This window comes from Notolepis coatsorum, assembly GCF_963971535.1.
Source record: "Notolepis coatsorum genome assembly, chromosome: 14".
Lineage (NCBI taxonomy): Eukaryota > Metazoa > Chordata > Actinopteri > Aulopiformes > Paralepididae > Notolepis > Notolepis coatsorum.
In genome coordinates, this window is record NC_140178.1 from 113,567,886 (window position 1) to 113,584,366 (window position 16,481).

The 16,481-nt window shown below is 46.1% G+C and overlaps 1 protein-coding gene across 1 annotated transcript in view; it reads right to left on the reverse strand.

The window, feature by feature from the left end:
- Nucleotides 1–16,481, reverse strand: part of tanc2a (tetratricopeptide repeat, ankyrin repeat and coiled-coil containing 2a) — a gene marked incomplete at its 3' end in the record, with an annotated part of 261,579 nt that overhangs the window by 62,569 nt on the left and 182,529 nt on the right. Inside the window, 2 exon segments of the mRNA XM_084329297.1 lie at nt 1,500–1,588; nt 2,337–2,618. Coding sequence (XP_084185423.1) covers nt 1,500–1,588; nt 2,337–2,618 — 371 coding nt within the window.

Genomic DNA, 16,481 nt, shown 5'->3' on the forward strand with positions numbered 1-16,481 from the left:
TTATGTAGAGGAGCGGATGTGGGTGTGGCCAGGCGGATGGGTGTGTGCATGTGGAGAAAAATTATTCATTATTAGATTGGATAAAGGGATAGTTCCAAGAGAGCAGAGCGCTCGCTATACTCATATAACTATGGTTATAGGATAACCATGTTATAGATAGAGATAATATAGATAGATAGATAGATAGATAGATAGATAGATAGATAGATAGATAGATAGATAGATAGATAGATAGAGATCATATAGATAGATATATAGATAGAGATCAGATAGATAGATAGATAGAGATCATATAGATAGATAGATAGATAGATAGATAGATAGATAGATATATAGATAGAGATCATATAGATAGATAGATATATAGATAGAGATCATATAGATAGATAGATAGATAGATAGATAGATAGATAGATAGATAGATAGATAGATAGATAGATAGATAGATAGATAGATAGATAGATAGATAGATAGATAGATATATAGATAGATAGATAGATAGAGATCATATAGATAGATAGATAGATAGATAGATAGATAGATAGATAGATAGATAGATAGATAGAGATCATATAGATAGATAGATAGATAGATAGATATATAGATAGAGATCATATCGATAGATAGATAGATATATAGATAGAGATCATATAGATAGAGATAGAGACAGACAGAGATATAGATAGAGATCATATATATAGATAGATATATAGATAGAGATCATATAGATAGAGATCATATAGATAGATAGATAGATAGATAGAGATCATATAGATAGATATATAGATAGATAGATAGAGACCATATAGATAGATAGATAGATAGATAGATAGATAGATAGATAGAGATCATATATAGATCATATAGATAGAGATCATATAGATAGAGATCATATAGATAGATAGATAGATAGATAGATAGATAGATAGATAGATAGATAGATAGATAGATAGATAGATAGATAGATAGATAGATAGATAGATAGATAGATATCGGTATCGGCCGATTGTGTTAGTTGAACAATCGGTAGCGGCGGCAAATTTTCATATCGGTGCACCCCTAATAGATAGATAGATATATAGATAGAGATCATATAGATAGATAGATAGATAGATAGATAGATAGATAGATAGATAGATAGATAGATAGATAGAGATCATATAGATAGAGATCATATAGATAGAGATCATATAGATAGATAGATAGATAGATAGATAGATAGATAGATAGATAGATAGATAGATAGATAGATAGATAGATAGATAGATAGATAGATAGATAGATAGATAGAAAGATAGATAGATAGGTAGAGATCATATAGATAGATAGATAGATAGATAGATAGATAGATAGATAGATAGATAGAAAGATAGATAGATAGGTAGAGATCATATAGATAGATAGATAGATAGATAGATAGATAGATAGATAGATAGATAGATAGATAGATAGATAGATAGATAGATAGATAGATAGATAGATAGAGATATAGATAGTACCTGTGCTGCCAGTCTACGGAGAGCCTCCTCCTGCCGCCTCCTCATCTCAGGGGTCCCGGGACAGCTGCCTCCTCCCAGGGTCTCACCATCTAGAGAGAGAGAGGGGGGAGAGGGGGGGAGAGGGAGAGAGAGAGGGAGGGGGGGAGAGAGACAGAGAGAGAGAGAGAGAGAGAGAGAGACAGAGAGAGAGAGGGAGAGAGAGAGAAATAGAGAGAGAGATACATAGAGAGAGAGAGAGAGAGAGAGAGAGAGAGAGAGAGAGAGAGAGAGAGAGAGAGAGAGAGAGAGATTGATTTTTAAACACACAGACAGACAGGAAAACCGCTTCAGTTTTTCTGCTAATCATAGGGAAAGCTGGCTCCGTTTCTCGACGGAAATCCAATCTTTGGCTGCAGTTTACTTTCAAGAACGCTCACATGGTATTTAAATGTACAGTACATCTCTCAAACTGGGTACTTGTATTCTGTGACTCTTTCAATGTCAGACCCATTCACAGTAGTAGAAACTATATTTCTGCCTCTAGAGAACAACATTCAACACTGCAGACCCACACGGTCGACCCGGGTTCGTCTCCCGAACCCCATGTACATTTGCTGCATGTCTTTCCCCCCCAATATCCTCTCGCTGCTCTCTGTCGGTCATGTCTGACCTGAAATAAGCAGTAAACATGCTAAAAAATGTATCTTAAAAAAAAAGAAATAAATCTCATATCTCTGTGTTTCTATGTACCAGTAACTGCTCTGGGATCTGCTGTACCAGATCTGGCTAATGTCCCCTGGTAGCCAATAAGAAACTGACCTACACAGACAACACACACACACACACAGTGTCACGTACGTTTAGGCGAGGCGTGGGGGCTGTCGGAGATGATCTGCCTCATGCGGTTTCCGTGGCAACTCAGAGCCACCAGCCGAGAGACGACCGCCGTCTTGCCGAAGCCCACGTTGCCCACGATGACCACGCCGCGGTTGGCCGACGGGTCATCGCCGCGGAGACGCGCCTCCACTTCCTGGAACAGCCACTCCCTCCCCGTGAAGAGCGAATCGGACGTGAGGCTGGGCACCTCGAAGAGGAGGGGCTTCAGGGTGATGTCGGGGGGCCGGTAGGGAGCAAAGCGCACTGGAACACAGGAGTCAAGCTGATTCAGATGCATTTCTTTACACTTGTGCCTATTTTACTCTTTGTTTACACTAGTGCCTATTTTACAATTTCTTTACACTGTTAGTCTTCTTTGTTTACACTTGTGCCTATTCTACTCTTTGTTTACACTTGTGCCTATTTTACTCTTTGTTTACACTAGTGCCTATTTTACTCTTTGTTTACACTAGTGCCTATTTTACTCTTTGTTTACACTAGTGCCTATTTTACTCTTTGTTTACACTGCCTATTTTACTCTTTGTTTACACTAGTGCCTATTCTACTCTTTGTTTACACTTGTGCCTATTTTACTCTTTGTTTACACTAGTGCCTATTTTACTCTTTGTTTACGCTAGTGCCTATTTTACTCTTTGTTTACACTGTTAAGTCTTCTTTGTTTACACTAGTGCCTATTCTACTATTTGTTTACACTGCCTATTCTACACTTTGTTTACACTAGTGCCTATTTTACTCTTTGTTTACACTGTAACTGAGGGGTACAATTCCCTGACTGTATTGATAAGTATGGTATCATTAAACCACTACCGCTTTATGTACTTTAACTACTGGCCATACAGTACACGATATCTAAATATGATGAACACTTTCCACAATGAAATCGGTTCCAGTCAAAGGTAATAATCAAATATTTAATGGAGCAAAAGGTACATAGAATATTTATCTTACATTTATCATTTGAATGCACTTGTAAGGCAAATGAGTACTCGTAGGCAAATCAACACTGAATGTCCAATCTCTGGTTACGCAGGAAGCAAGTATACAACCTGGCTCTTAGGGAATTATATCTATGGTACACTTAATGATATAGCGGGATATTCTGGAGGGGGTCCTCCCGGTTGTAAGCCGGTAGGGGGGGTAGGAGAGCCGTCGGTAGTAGACCGTCTGGTCAACGATATCTATGGAGACTTCAAGTACAGAAGACAGTGCAATAGACTCTTGATCCGCAGATGAATACACCTTGGTTCTCTTGTAGGCTGTAGCTCCACAATGAAGAAGAAGCTAGGCGACCTCAGTCTCTCTGAGCGCCGACTCAACTTGACTCCTCTCGGGGGTAAATCCAACACTCACAGGCGTCGGCGATTATCCGCTCCACAAATCACAGTACCAAAGCAAATATATATTCCAGCCGCATAGGGCTCAGCAGTCGTCGGGGAAGGTAATCCAGTGTACATGTCCCTCGGTCCTCGCCTAGATTTCCTCGGATGAAAGCGCCATGTGGTCGGCCCAACCTGGATAAGACTCTAGACAACACGAGGAAGCGTTGGAGATGCTGGTCACTTTAGAACTCTAACCGCACGATGCACCATACACGATAGACTATTATTACTTGATAGAAATACGTCGCACTCGACGGTACAGTGCCAAACTCTGACAATTCAGTTATTAATTCGCACGAGGTCTCAATGCTATTCTAAGGCCAAACAGGCCATACTTCACCGCACGTCGTATCGTGGGTGAGGCTTCACGTTCTGTTACTAAGTTGGGAAGAAGGGTAAGGGACTTCTACATTTACTTGCGCCATATTTATATGCACAGTGAACAAATAGTGCCACTCTCATTTCGGTAGCCGTATCCCTGAGCGGAGCCGGGGCTAGTACGGACATGTCTCGTCGGTACCTTTGAACTTGACGCCAGGGGCTGGTCCCCTGGCGCCTGGTCCTTTGTCCAATAAGAGAATGAACTATTATGGGCTATAGTAGGCTAAAGGGATATTCCGTGTATATGTACAAGGAATATACAAGGGATATCAAACGACATACAAATACTATTCAATATATATCCATAAATAAATATATATATTCGGTTTAATCTGATCCTTCGTAACAGCTGCCCCCTAATTAGTCCCACCTAATTAGCTAAGCAGAGACAGATTAACCGCACTGTCCACTACTCAATGTCCGCTGTGAGGGTCAGTCAGTTCACAAAGTCATGGGGTCATGGTCGTCATCGATAGTATCGGGGAGCCTTGGCAGTTCTATTAGCCTCGCCACGGGTCGGGTGTAGGTCCGCCCTTGGACGAGCACTTCAGCTGCTCGGACCTTTCCATCGGCACCGGTGATCACTTTGCTTACGCGGCCAGCCGGCCACATAGCTCGGGGTAGTGACTGGTCGATAATCATGACGACTGTTCCTTCTGTCAAATTGTCTCTCTCTTTCACCCATTTCTGGCGGGTCTGTACAGACGGTAGGTAGTGGAGTAGGAAGCTGTTCCAAAACTTGTCAGCCAATACTTTACTGTACCTCCACATTCTTCGGCCGTTCGCTTCTTCAGGCCTGTACATTGTCTGGGGTAGCGCGGGGTCCAGCCGCCCCATCAAGAGTGTATTGGGGGTGACTGGGTCGACATCTGCTACATCACTTGAGACGTAACCGAGGGGCTTTGAGTTCAATACTCCCTCGATCTCCGTGAGGACTGTCATTAAGACTTCTTCCGCCACGGTCTGGGCCCCAAGCACGGCGTACAGGGCTGTCTTTATAGAACGTACTTCTCGTTCCCAAGTTCCACCGAAGTGAGGTGCGTTCGGGGGATTAAACTGGAAGTCAATCTGGGATGGAGCGAGGTGGGTCTTAAGTTCTGGGCCCATAGCTTGGAAGCTCTCTCTCAGCTCTCTTTCTCCGCCTTTGAAGTTTGTCCCGTGATCAGACAATAATGTAGACGGTTTTCCTTTCCGTGATGTGAATCTTCAGAAGGCCATAAGGAATGAGTCTGTGCTCATGGTTGGAAGGAGTTCGATATGTATCGCTCTGGTGGTCATGCATTTGAATACAATACCCCACCGCTTCTCGGTTCCTCTTCCTTTTTTTATATACAGCGGGCCGAAACAGTCCATACCGGTGGAGTGAAAAGGCTTGTCGCCGAGTCGGAGGCGACAGGGAGGTAGGTCAGCCATCCGGGGTATACTGGGCTGGGCTCGCCACTTACGACAGTCTAGACAGGTTCGCTGGAAGCGCCGCACTGCTTCTCTCCCTTGCAGTATCCAATAACGACGTCTGATCTCCGCGAAGACTCTCTCTGCCCCTGCGTGGTGCACATCCTCGTCGTATTTCTTTATGATCAGCTCTGTGACCTTGTGTCGGCTGTTCAAGACTATCGGGTACTTGACGTCATCCGGTAAGTCTGGGGCTCTCCGCAGACGACCACCCACTCTGATGAGACTATGGGCGTCGCTCTCGGGGGCTAGGTGGAGCAGTCTGCTGTCTGATGGGACGGGCTTTGCTCCCTGTAGACAGTCTAGCTCATCGGGGAACGAGTCTCTCTGGGCTCGTTGTAGTAGAAGAAGTTCTGCTTCTTCGTAGTCAGCTGCTGAAATGTCAGTCGTGGGCTGAACCTCTGGGTGGTGCCACAGAAATGTCTTTAGCTGCGCACTCTGTAGGGTGAGGCAATCGTCTATGTCGGGGTCTGTGGAGACGAGTGTGTTCAATCCACAGAACATAGGTTTCTTGTTTTCGGCCTCCTCTTTACTCGCCTCCCGTGGGGTGGGTGTAGGCCACTCTTCTTCAGGGAGCTTGAGAAACTCTGGTCCGTCACTGTAGAGGTTGTGACGGGTGAGGTCATCTAGGGACATTCCCCGGGTGATGACGTCAGCTGGGTTGTGTTTGGTGTCCACATACCTCCAGCTCGCTACTTCTGTTAACTCTTGAATCTCTGTGACTCTGACTCCCACGAAGACCTTGTATCTGCACGAATCAGACCGGATCCATGTGAGTACTGTCGTGGAGTCTGACCACAAGATTGTTCTTTGCACCGGGATGGTGAGTTCACGTTGGATTAACGTGGCGAGCTGCGCTCCTGCTAGGGCTGCGCAGAGCTCTAGATGCGGGATAGATTGTTGCTTTCGTGGGGCTATTCTTGAGCGAGCCAGGATGAAAGCAGTATGTATTTCTCCTCCCTCCTCTCGGGCACGCAAGTAGGCCACCGAACCGTAGGCTACTTCGGAGGCGTCGCTGAATACGTGCAGATCCATCTTGCATGTCTCTGGCCTCACTGTGGGTGGGAAGTAGCTGCGGCGTATGTTAACACCTGGGAGTGAGCGGAGTTCCGTCTCCCACTCTCTCCATGTGGATGCAAGGTGTTCGGGTATGGGGTCGTCCCAGCCCTGGTCCTTGTCCCATAACGCTCTTACAATCATCTTTGCCCTGGTGGTGTAAGGTAGAATACATCCCAACGGGTCATATTGTCTGGCGAGTGTTCTGTATACACTCCGTCTGGTGGTCGGTATTGCCGTCGACCTTCCCTGCTCCTTGGTCAGGGGTTTGTGTCTATAATGGAGCGAGTCTGTTTTGAAGCGCCAGACTAGTCCTAGTGTCATTTCTTGGGCTTCTCCTGGGATGGTCGCCATCCAGGTCTCGCTGCTCGCTGCCTTGTCCTCGGGGGAGAGGCTGCGCAATACTTGCGGGTCGCTGCTGGCCCACTGCCTGAGATCAAAGCCGCCTTTGATCCGGGAGGCGCGGAGCTTGAGTAGAAGAGCCTCGGCTTCTTCTGGCGTCGAGACGCTTTGTAAACAGTTGTCCACGTAGAAACTATTTGTCACACTTTGTCGGACCTCTTCATCTGCTGCTGGGTCCTCTGCGACGTGTTTTTGTAGTGCAAACGTAGCACAGCATGGGCTGCATGTGGTTCCGAAAGGGAGGACTTCCCATTGATAGATGGCTGGGTGCTCATCTCCGATCCTCTCTCTCCATAGGAACCGCAGCAGGGGCTTGTCCTCCTCCACTAGTCTCACCTGCAGGAACATCCCTTTGATGTCGCCGCTGATAGCCACCTTGTCTGGCGGAAGCGTAGTAGCACGCCTAGTAGAGAGGGGCCGAGTGTTGGGCCGGGCAAGAGCTCTTTATTCAGATTTTGTGATCCGATCTGGTAGCTGCAGTTAAACACAATACGATCCTTGCCGTTGTGGTGGACCTTGTGGTGCGGCACGTACCATGATTCGGTCGTCTGATCGGCCTCTTTAATGTCAATTTTCTTTATGTGTCCCGCTGTGATTAGCTTGTTAATCTCAGCGCGGTACACAGTCTCTTGAGCGGGGTCTTTGGCTAGGCGCCGCTCTGTGTTCAATAGATACCGCTCCGTCGCTTCTTTTGTGGCGTGAAAGGTGGGCATTCCCTCTCGCCTCAGGAGTGGAGTTGCGTATCTCATCACTCCGTTGACTGTGACTCTCTTTGTCCCTTGCTCGAGGAGGGCTATAGCGTAAATATCTTCCTTAGAACGAATGTCTTTCTTTTCGTTCTTAAAGGGCATTGTCTCTAGTGTCCATAGCCTCTCGACATGCTGCAGGAGAGTGGTGTCTTCTTCTGTCACTCTGGAGTGGAGGCAGCTAGTGGCTGCTGTTCGGTTAAGAGACTTGGCGAGGGGGCCTTGTAATGTCCATCCTAGGCGGGTCTCGACTGCTGCAGGACAACCTCTGGGTCCTGTATGGACCCGGTCTATCGGGACTATGAGGTCTGCATGGTCGGAGCCTATCAGCAGGGTCGGGGTGGCACCGTCTATGAGCGGGATAGGTAGTTGACGCAGGTGCACATATTTATCCATCAGCTTGGCGATGGGGTAGGTGTACTGCGATAGTCCTATTTCTTGGCTGGTGAAAGCATTAGTAATCCTATACCGTCTCTCTGGCTGCCCGCTTGCTGCGATAGTGAAGGAGACATTCTCGCCCTTTATCGTCTTTAGATCTCTTCTTATTGTCCGAATCGTCATCTGGTTTTCGCTCCCCCGCAGCCCCAGCTGGGCCGCAGCGGACGCGAGGAGAAGGGTCTTCTCTGACCCGTCATCAAGGACGGCGTAAGTGTCCATGACCTTATCTTGGTAACTCAGTGTTACGCGGACCACCTTTAAGAGCACCTGGGCGCCCCCGCTGCTAGCGGGGTCAATGTACATAACACTTGCCTTTGTGCTGCTGGATGGTGCAGGCTTTCTTCTGTTACTGTCGTGTAGGACATCTAGGTGGGCTCCGTCACACCGACTACACCTCTTCTTTAGGCGGCACTCGGCTGCCATGTGACTGCGCGCACATCGGTAACAGCGCCTGTTGGACTTTATCCAGTGACTCACTTCTTCAGCGGTCATCTTCTTGAACAGGTCACATTGTGACAACCAGTGTTCCTTTTCGCAGTACGGGCACACCATCTTCCACTTCTCTTTCATCGAGGGGGTACTGTGGTTCTTGCTGCTCGGTACTGATTCTGATTGGTGCATGACAGTCACCAATCTTCGGCCATCGTTTGCTCTCCTAGGTCCCTCTCTGGAGCTTGGTGTGCTCCGCACGAACGTATCCCACCGTAGGCTGCTGACTTCTCTCGCCAGGAAGTCGGCTAGGTCTAGGAGGGATGGCTCGGGACCGTTAGGATCACGGTGGTCTCTTTGCCGCCTGAAGCGCTCCTGTCGGGCGGGCGGCAGCTTCTCTAAAATCCTCTCGACATTCGAGTTTGCGTATAGTTCGTGCATACCCTTTTCTCGTTGCGCCCCCAGCATCCCTACCAGGGATTGTACTTTGATAGACAGGTCGTCTAGTGAGCGATTGTCTGTTGCTGGGGGTAGGCGGTCAATATGCCTTATCTCTTGTATTACGTAATCCCATATACGTCCATATCTTTGGTCTAGTGCTGCTAGAGCTGCGGTGTATGGGGTCGTAGAGGTGGCATAAGCTAGCGCTATGTTGTGCGCTCTGGGCACTTTCAGGTGCTTCAATAGGATAGCATACTTGTGGCGTTCATCAGCTACATCCACCATCATTGTCTCTAAGCACATCCGTAGCTCCGTGTACTGTGCTCGGTTCTCATGGGTGAAGTCTGGAAACGTCGGTGTGCCAATGTATGACGCCGTGGATGGCTGGCACATCGGTGATCGTTGGAAGAGAGGCCTCCTAGGCGAGTCTCCTCTTACGCCTCTCGGTGGGCTGGTACCGGCAGGGTACCATGGCCCGCTGGTCCAGGTGCTATTCCTCGGGACTGGTCGTGCGTCATGCTCACCCGTGAATAGAGTCGGGGGTCTGTAGCGCAGAGCCGCGGGGGTATAGCCTGGGCTGTACTGGACCTCCTGGTCCTGTGGAGTACTGTGCTGCTGTCGGGCTTGACTCTCCTCCTCTCCCTCTTCTTCCTCTGTCAGGTCATCTAGATCCTGTAGTCGTCTATTTAGCCTCTCCGCGGTGTACGCCGTTCCTTCCTTGTAGCTGGGTCTCACTGGGACCGGTCGGGGAAGGGGTTCGGAGGGGGGTATAGGCTCTCTCTGGTGGTCGAGTTCAGGGTCGCTTGATCGGTTAGGGGAGGGTGCCCTTGACCCGTGTCTTGACGAGGCCCTGGAACCCCTTGTGGAGGGAGGGGGTGTTGCCCTGGCGATCAGCTGCTCCATTAGCTGCGCTTGTAGTCTGTCGCGCTCGGCTTCGCGCTTGGTGAGATCTGCTTCTCTTTGGGCACCGGCAGCGGCACGCTGGGTGTCGGCCCGGTCTCTTGCCATATTCTCTTCCGTCTGAAGGCGTCTCATCTCCAGACGTATACGCTCTTCGTCGCTCCGTTGCTGCGCTTGAATGCGTTCTCTTTCCATGGAAGAATGTTCGCGCTCACTAAGCGTCTGTGCTTGGAGCCGATCGCGCTCTGTGGAGGCTACTAGGCTGGCGAGGAACGCCTGTGCCAGCATCTTGTCCGCCTCGCTGGGGGAAGACGCTGGTTGAGGTGATCCGCTCCTGGCAGTACTCGTTGGGGATGCGTTCTCCTGCGGGGAGTCCTGGAGCTCTATCTCCTCGGCGCTCTCCTCATCTTGTTCCGTGCAGAGTTCCATCTCTGGAGGGTTGTCTTCCTCCCGGAGCTCTCCGGGGACTACTTCTTCGGTCTTGGCGGGGGGTAAAGTCGTGTCAGTTCCCTCCTGGTCCCCACCGTGAGCTTGGTCAGTTACATTAGAACCCACTAGGGCCTCTGTGGTCGGGGTATCCTGGTTGATAGGGTCGGACATAATTTTACTTTCTACTTTTACCGCGTTTACCGTTTGTAGAAGGCTAGGTAGTATACTGGCAGCGTAATCCTCTAAGTACTGAGGTGGCTGCCGTCTACGCTGCGGGCGTTCTACTTTAGGAGGACCGTTTCGTGGAGTGTTCATCATAGGCCATTTCAATATTAATACCACTATATTAATATTACACTAATTACCCTCCGGCTCGAAGGACCAATTGTAACTGAGGGGTACAATTCCCTGACTGTATTGATAAGTATGGTATCATTAAACCACTACCGCTTTATGTACTTTAACTACTGGCCATACAGTACACGATATCTAAATATGATGAACACTTTCCACAATGAAATCGGTTCCAGTCAAAGGTAATAATCAAATATTTAATGGAGCAAAAGGTACATAGAATATTTATCTTACATTTATCATTTGAATGCACTTGTAAGGCAAATGAGTACTCGTAGGCAAATCAACACTGAATGTCCAATCTCTGGTTACGCAGGAAGCAAGTATACAACCTGGCTCTTAGGGAATTATATCTATGGTACACTTAATGATATAGCGGGATATTCTGGAGGGGGTCCTCCCGGTTGTAAGCCGGTAGGGGGGGTAGGAGAGCCGTCGGTAGTAGACCGTCTGGTCAACGATATCTATGGAGACTTCAAGTACAGAAGACAGTGCAATAGACTCTTGATCCGCAGATGAATACACCTTGGTTCTCTTGTAGGCTGTAGCTCCACAATGAAGAAGAAGCTAGGCGACCTCAGTCTCTCTGAGCGCCGACTCAACTTGACTCCTCTCGGGGGTAAATCCAACACTCACAGGCGTCGGCGATTATCCGCTCCACAAATCACAGTACCAAAGCAAATATATATTCCAGCCGCATAGGGCTCAGCAGTCGTCGGGTAGGTAATCCAGTGTACATGTCCCTCGGTCCTCGCCTAGATCTCCTCGGATGAAAGCGCCATGTGGTCGGCCCAACCTGGATAAGACTCTAGATAACACGAGGAAGCGTTGGAGATGCTGGTCACTTTAGAACTCTAACCGCACGATGCACCATACACGATAGACTATTATTACTTGATAGAAATACGTCGCACTCGACGGTACAGTGCCAAACTCTGACAATTCAGTTATTAATTCGCACGAGGTCTCAATGCTATTCTAAGGCCAAACAGGCCATACTTCACCGCACGTCGTATCGTGGGTGAGGCTTCACGTTCTGTTACTAAGTTGGGAAGAAGGGTAAGGGACTTCTACATTTACTTGCGCCATATTTATATGCACGGTGAACAAATAGTGCCACTCTCATTTCGGTAGCCGTATCCCTGAGCGGAGCCGGGGCTAGTACGGACATGTCTCGTCGGTACCTTTGAACTTGACGCCAGGGGCTGGTCCCCTGGCGCCTGGTCCTTTGTCCAATAAGAGAATGAACTATTATGGGCTATAGTAGGCTAAAGGGATATTCCGTGCATATGTACAAGGAATATACAAGGGATATCAAACGACATACAAATACTATTCAATATATATCCATATATAAATATATATATTCGGTTTAATCTGATCCTTCGTAACATACACTGTTAGTCTTCTTTGTTTACACTAGTGCCTATTCTACACTTTGTTTACACTGCCTATTCTACACTTTGTTTACACTGCCTATTTTACTCTTTGTTTACACTGTTAGTCTTCTTTGTTTACACTAGTGCCTATTCTACTCTTTGTTTACACTGCCTATTCTACACTTTGTTTACACTGCCTATTTTACTCTTTGTTTACACTGCCTATTCTACTCTTCTTTGTTTACACTGCCTATTCTACTTACTATAATTTGTATTGCCTATATTTATGTCTTCTACTATTACCCTGCCCATACCTGTACCTCCCCTCCCCCTCCTGCTATGATGCCTGATCATCTTATCTTATTTCTGTGACAAACCCCCTCTAGCTAATTAACTGAACATTATTTTAGTTTATCAGGAGTGGAATGAGTCGCCTTCGACCATCGGACAGGGATTGAACCTCAGGTGAACGTTAGGAAACGGTTCCTAGAAAATGCTTTAGTGTATGAGATCTGTACATTTTGTACATATTCTATTAATAATGTTGTATTTTACTTTAACTTTTTTTTTTTTAGCAATATACTGTAGGCTGATGGTAATATTGTTTATGTAAATACTATGGGCTGCTGAGACCAAGGACCACAATGGAAATAAGTCTGACTTTTTTTGTGCCATCCTTGATAATGTTAGGATGCATGACTTGTTGTAACATGTAGCCTACTGTATTTTAATAATATTTGTCAAATAATAATTTAGTCGTTTTTATTCATTCTTTTTTTTTTATCTTTATCTACTTTCATGTAGCACTTTGAGATTGTTACAAATATAAAGTGATTCAAATTGAATTTATTATTATTGTCAAATAAACTAAACAACCAACAAAAGAATATTCTTTAAACTAAAGCCGCTGTATCGCAAAGCCCCCATATATAGTTAAAGGAGAATGCCACCCGTTTTTAAGAATCCCCTGACTTCACAGGGCCATAAAATGCTGCTGTGAGATTGTACACCCAGACAGGGTTATTATAGTCTAGCGTTGCTGGAAGGTCTGAACCAGAATATGAACCTCATTTGGGTGTAAAAGCTACACACACATTTTACGGCCTCATAAAGTCAGAGCCCCATTCATCGTCTCTAGAGCAGAGTTTTACATCTCAGTGACATCATCGGATTGGAGGGTTCTCTCTGTCTGATCTCTAGCTTTAGGAGAGAGTGGTGTGCATGTTCTCAAACACATTCAAACAGGAAGAACATGGGTGGCATTGCCCTTTAACTAGGGATGTCCGATATTGGCATTTAAATGTAATATCGGAAATTATCGGTATCAGTATTTATTACATACATACTCTCATACAGCACACGTTCATTTAGTCCGCCAGTTATTGAGAGTTAACCCTTTCACTACCACACCCCACAAAGGGTTAACGCTTTCACTACCACACTGCAGATGGTTAGCCCTTTTACTACCGCACTACAACTTCTGTAGTGTGGTAGTGAAAGGTTAACCTTCTGTAGTGTGGTAGTGAAAGCGTTAACCCTTTGTGGGGTGTGGTAGTGAAAGGTTAACCTTCTGTAGTGTGGTAGTGAAAGGTTAACCTTCTGTAGTGTGGTAGTGAAAGGGTTAACCTTCTGTGGTGTGGTAGTGAAAGGGTTAACCTTCTGTGGTGTGGTAGTGAAAGGATTAACATTCTGTAGTGTAGTAGTGAAAGGGTTAACCTTCTGTAGTGTGGTAGTGAAAGGATTAACCTTCTGTAGTGTGGTAGTGAAAGGTTAACCGTCTGTAGTGTGGTAGTGAATTGATTGATTGAAAACTTTATTAACAGATTGCAGAATGGGTACAATACAGTACAGCTCAATACACACAATTGTTAAGGGGATGCAGACCAGAGAAAGACTTTCGTCTTGTTTACATCAGGGCTGTACATTGGAGGTGGTTGGGTGGGGGGGTTGGGTAGGAGGGGTGGGTGGGGAACACTGTGCAACTGTACAAGCAAAACTGTACATTGGAATATTGACAAACCATACTTGGTAATTTACTGTACATTGGAGGGGGTTGGGTTAGGACATTTACAGGGGCCAGTTTCGAATTGCAGTCTCCCGTAGGTGTTCTTTGAGAGTGGTTTTGAAAGTGGGTAGTGATTCACATTCCTTTACAGCTTTGGGTAGGGCGTTCCACATTGATGTGGCATAATTGCTAAACGTGTTTAGTCCCTTGTTTGAGCCAAATCTGGGTTTAACGTGATTTGTGGAGCTTCCTCTGGTGTTGTGATCGTGGTATTCACTGACCTTTGGGAAGTATTTTGACATGTACATGGGTACCTTGGTCGTGTAGTATATCTTGTAGACCAGACCCATTGCAAGTTGCTGTACTCTGTCGTCTACTCTAAGCCATCCTAGGTTGTCAAAGTGGGCAGGGTTGAGGTGGGTTCTAGGAGTAAGGTCAAGCAGTAGTCTGACCAGTTTGTTTTGAGATGTTTGTAATTTTGTTTTTAGCGCCTTTGAGGTGCTTTGGTACCATGAGGTGCAAGCATAGTCGTAGTACCCTTGAATGAGTGCTCCTGCCAGAGTCTTCAGGGTATTCTTGTTTACCAGAGAGGAGATCCGGTACAAGAATCGAGTTCGTTGGTTGACTTTTTTTATTACATTGGATGACATTTTGTCACAGGAATGATTGGCCTCTAGGATGGAACCCAGGTAGGTAATTTCATCTTTCCTTGTGACAATATTGTCACCCACTGTAACTGAGAAGCCGTCGGTCTTGCTGAGTTTGTTATTTGAACCGAAGAGAATGGACTCTGTTTTGCCCATGTGTAATGATAGTTTGTTATCAGCGAGCCATATGCAGATTCTGCCTAGTTCCGAGCTGAGGGTTTTTTCGTTCTTCTCAGAGACCAGCAGGGCTGAGTCATCCGCAAACAGGAACAAGTTGCAGTCACAAGCTGACGACATGTCATTTGCATAAATTAGGAACAGTAGCGGTCCTAGTATGAAAGGGTTGACCTTCTGTAGTGTGGTAGTGAAAGGTTAACCTTCTGTAGTGTGGTAGTGAAAGGTTAACCGTCTGTAGTGTGGTAGTGAAAGGTTAACCTTCTGTAGTGTGGTAGTGAAAGGATTAATCTTCTGTAGTGTGGTAGTGAAAGGTTAACCTTCTGTAGTGTGGTAGTGAAAGGTTAACCTTCTGTAGTGTGGTAGTGAAAGGTTAACCTTCTGTAGTATGCTAGTGAAAGTGTTGACCTTCTGTAGTGTGGTAGTAAAAGGGTTGACCTTCTGTAGTGTGGTAGTGAAAGGTTAACCTTCTGTAGTGTGGTAGTGAAAGGATTAACCTTCTGTAGTGTGGTAGTGAAAGGTTAACCTTCTGTAGTGTGGTAGTGAAATGGTTGAAGAGTTTGAAGATGTCTTCCTGTGATTGTCCTCAGAGGACCAGTGATTTTGGGCGAACGTGAACTGAACGTACTGTATTTCCGCTAAATGAACGTAATTGAGAACGCGTTCATTCTCAGCGTTGTATAACGGCGTTCAAAAGTGCGTTAATTCTCAGCACTCTATTATAACGGCGTTCAAAGGTGTGCCAGATTTCATATGCCTTTCAGCCGAAAACCCAGTTAAAACACACCGTAAACAGGCTTCAAAATAATGCGGAAAACCACCCAATCTGGCAACACGCCTGTCACCCCCTGGCTACGTCATCAGACTCCTCACAACAAACAGTGGAACCGCGGAATCGGCGAGCAGAAGCCGAGAGCTGCAGCAGCACTCGCTCAGAGTCAGACTCTAACTCTAGACGTCGGCGTATGAGCATTTAAAAGAGTTTAACGTTAAAGTTAGTACTGACTCAGACGGAAAAAAACGTTTGTCTGTAAACTTTGTCCACCCGGTTTGAAGAAGCAAGTCCGTACATCGACGACGTCGACAGCAAACCTTAAACGGCACATTGAGAATAAGCAAAAGTCCTGTTTTTGTTTTCATAATAAAGACAATTCAAGCAAAGTTTTTCCTCATGTTTTTGAAAATATACTGTAGAGATTAAAGCTGCAGCTGCTACTAGTGTAGACTGAATGGGCGGCAGCAAAGCGTTATGGAAATGCCAGTATTCCGATTGCTGTCTGTGGTTCAATAATTTTTACAAATAATAGCTTGCAGCAACGTATTGAAAAAAGAACGATAAACTATAAATTAGTTCATTTTTGAAACCATGAACTTTTGTTCAAATTTTTTAATTATGAACTATGAACTGAACTAGTTCATTTAAAAAATTGTGAACTGTGAACTGAACTAGTTCATGTAGAAAGTGAACTTTCCCAACACTGCAGAGGACACAGA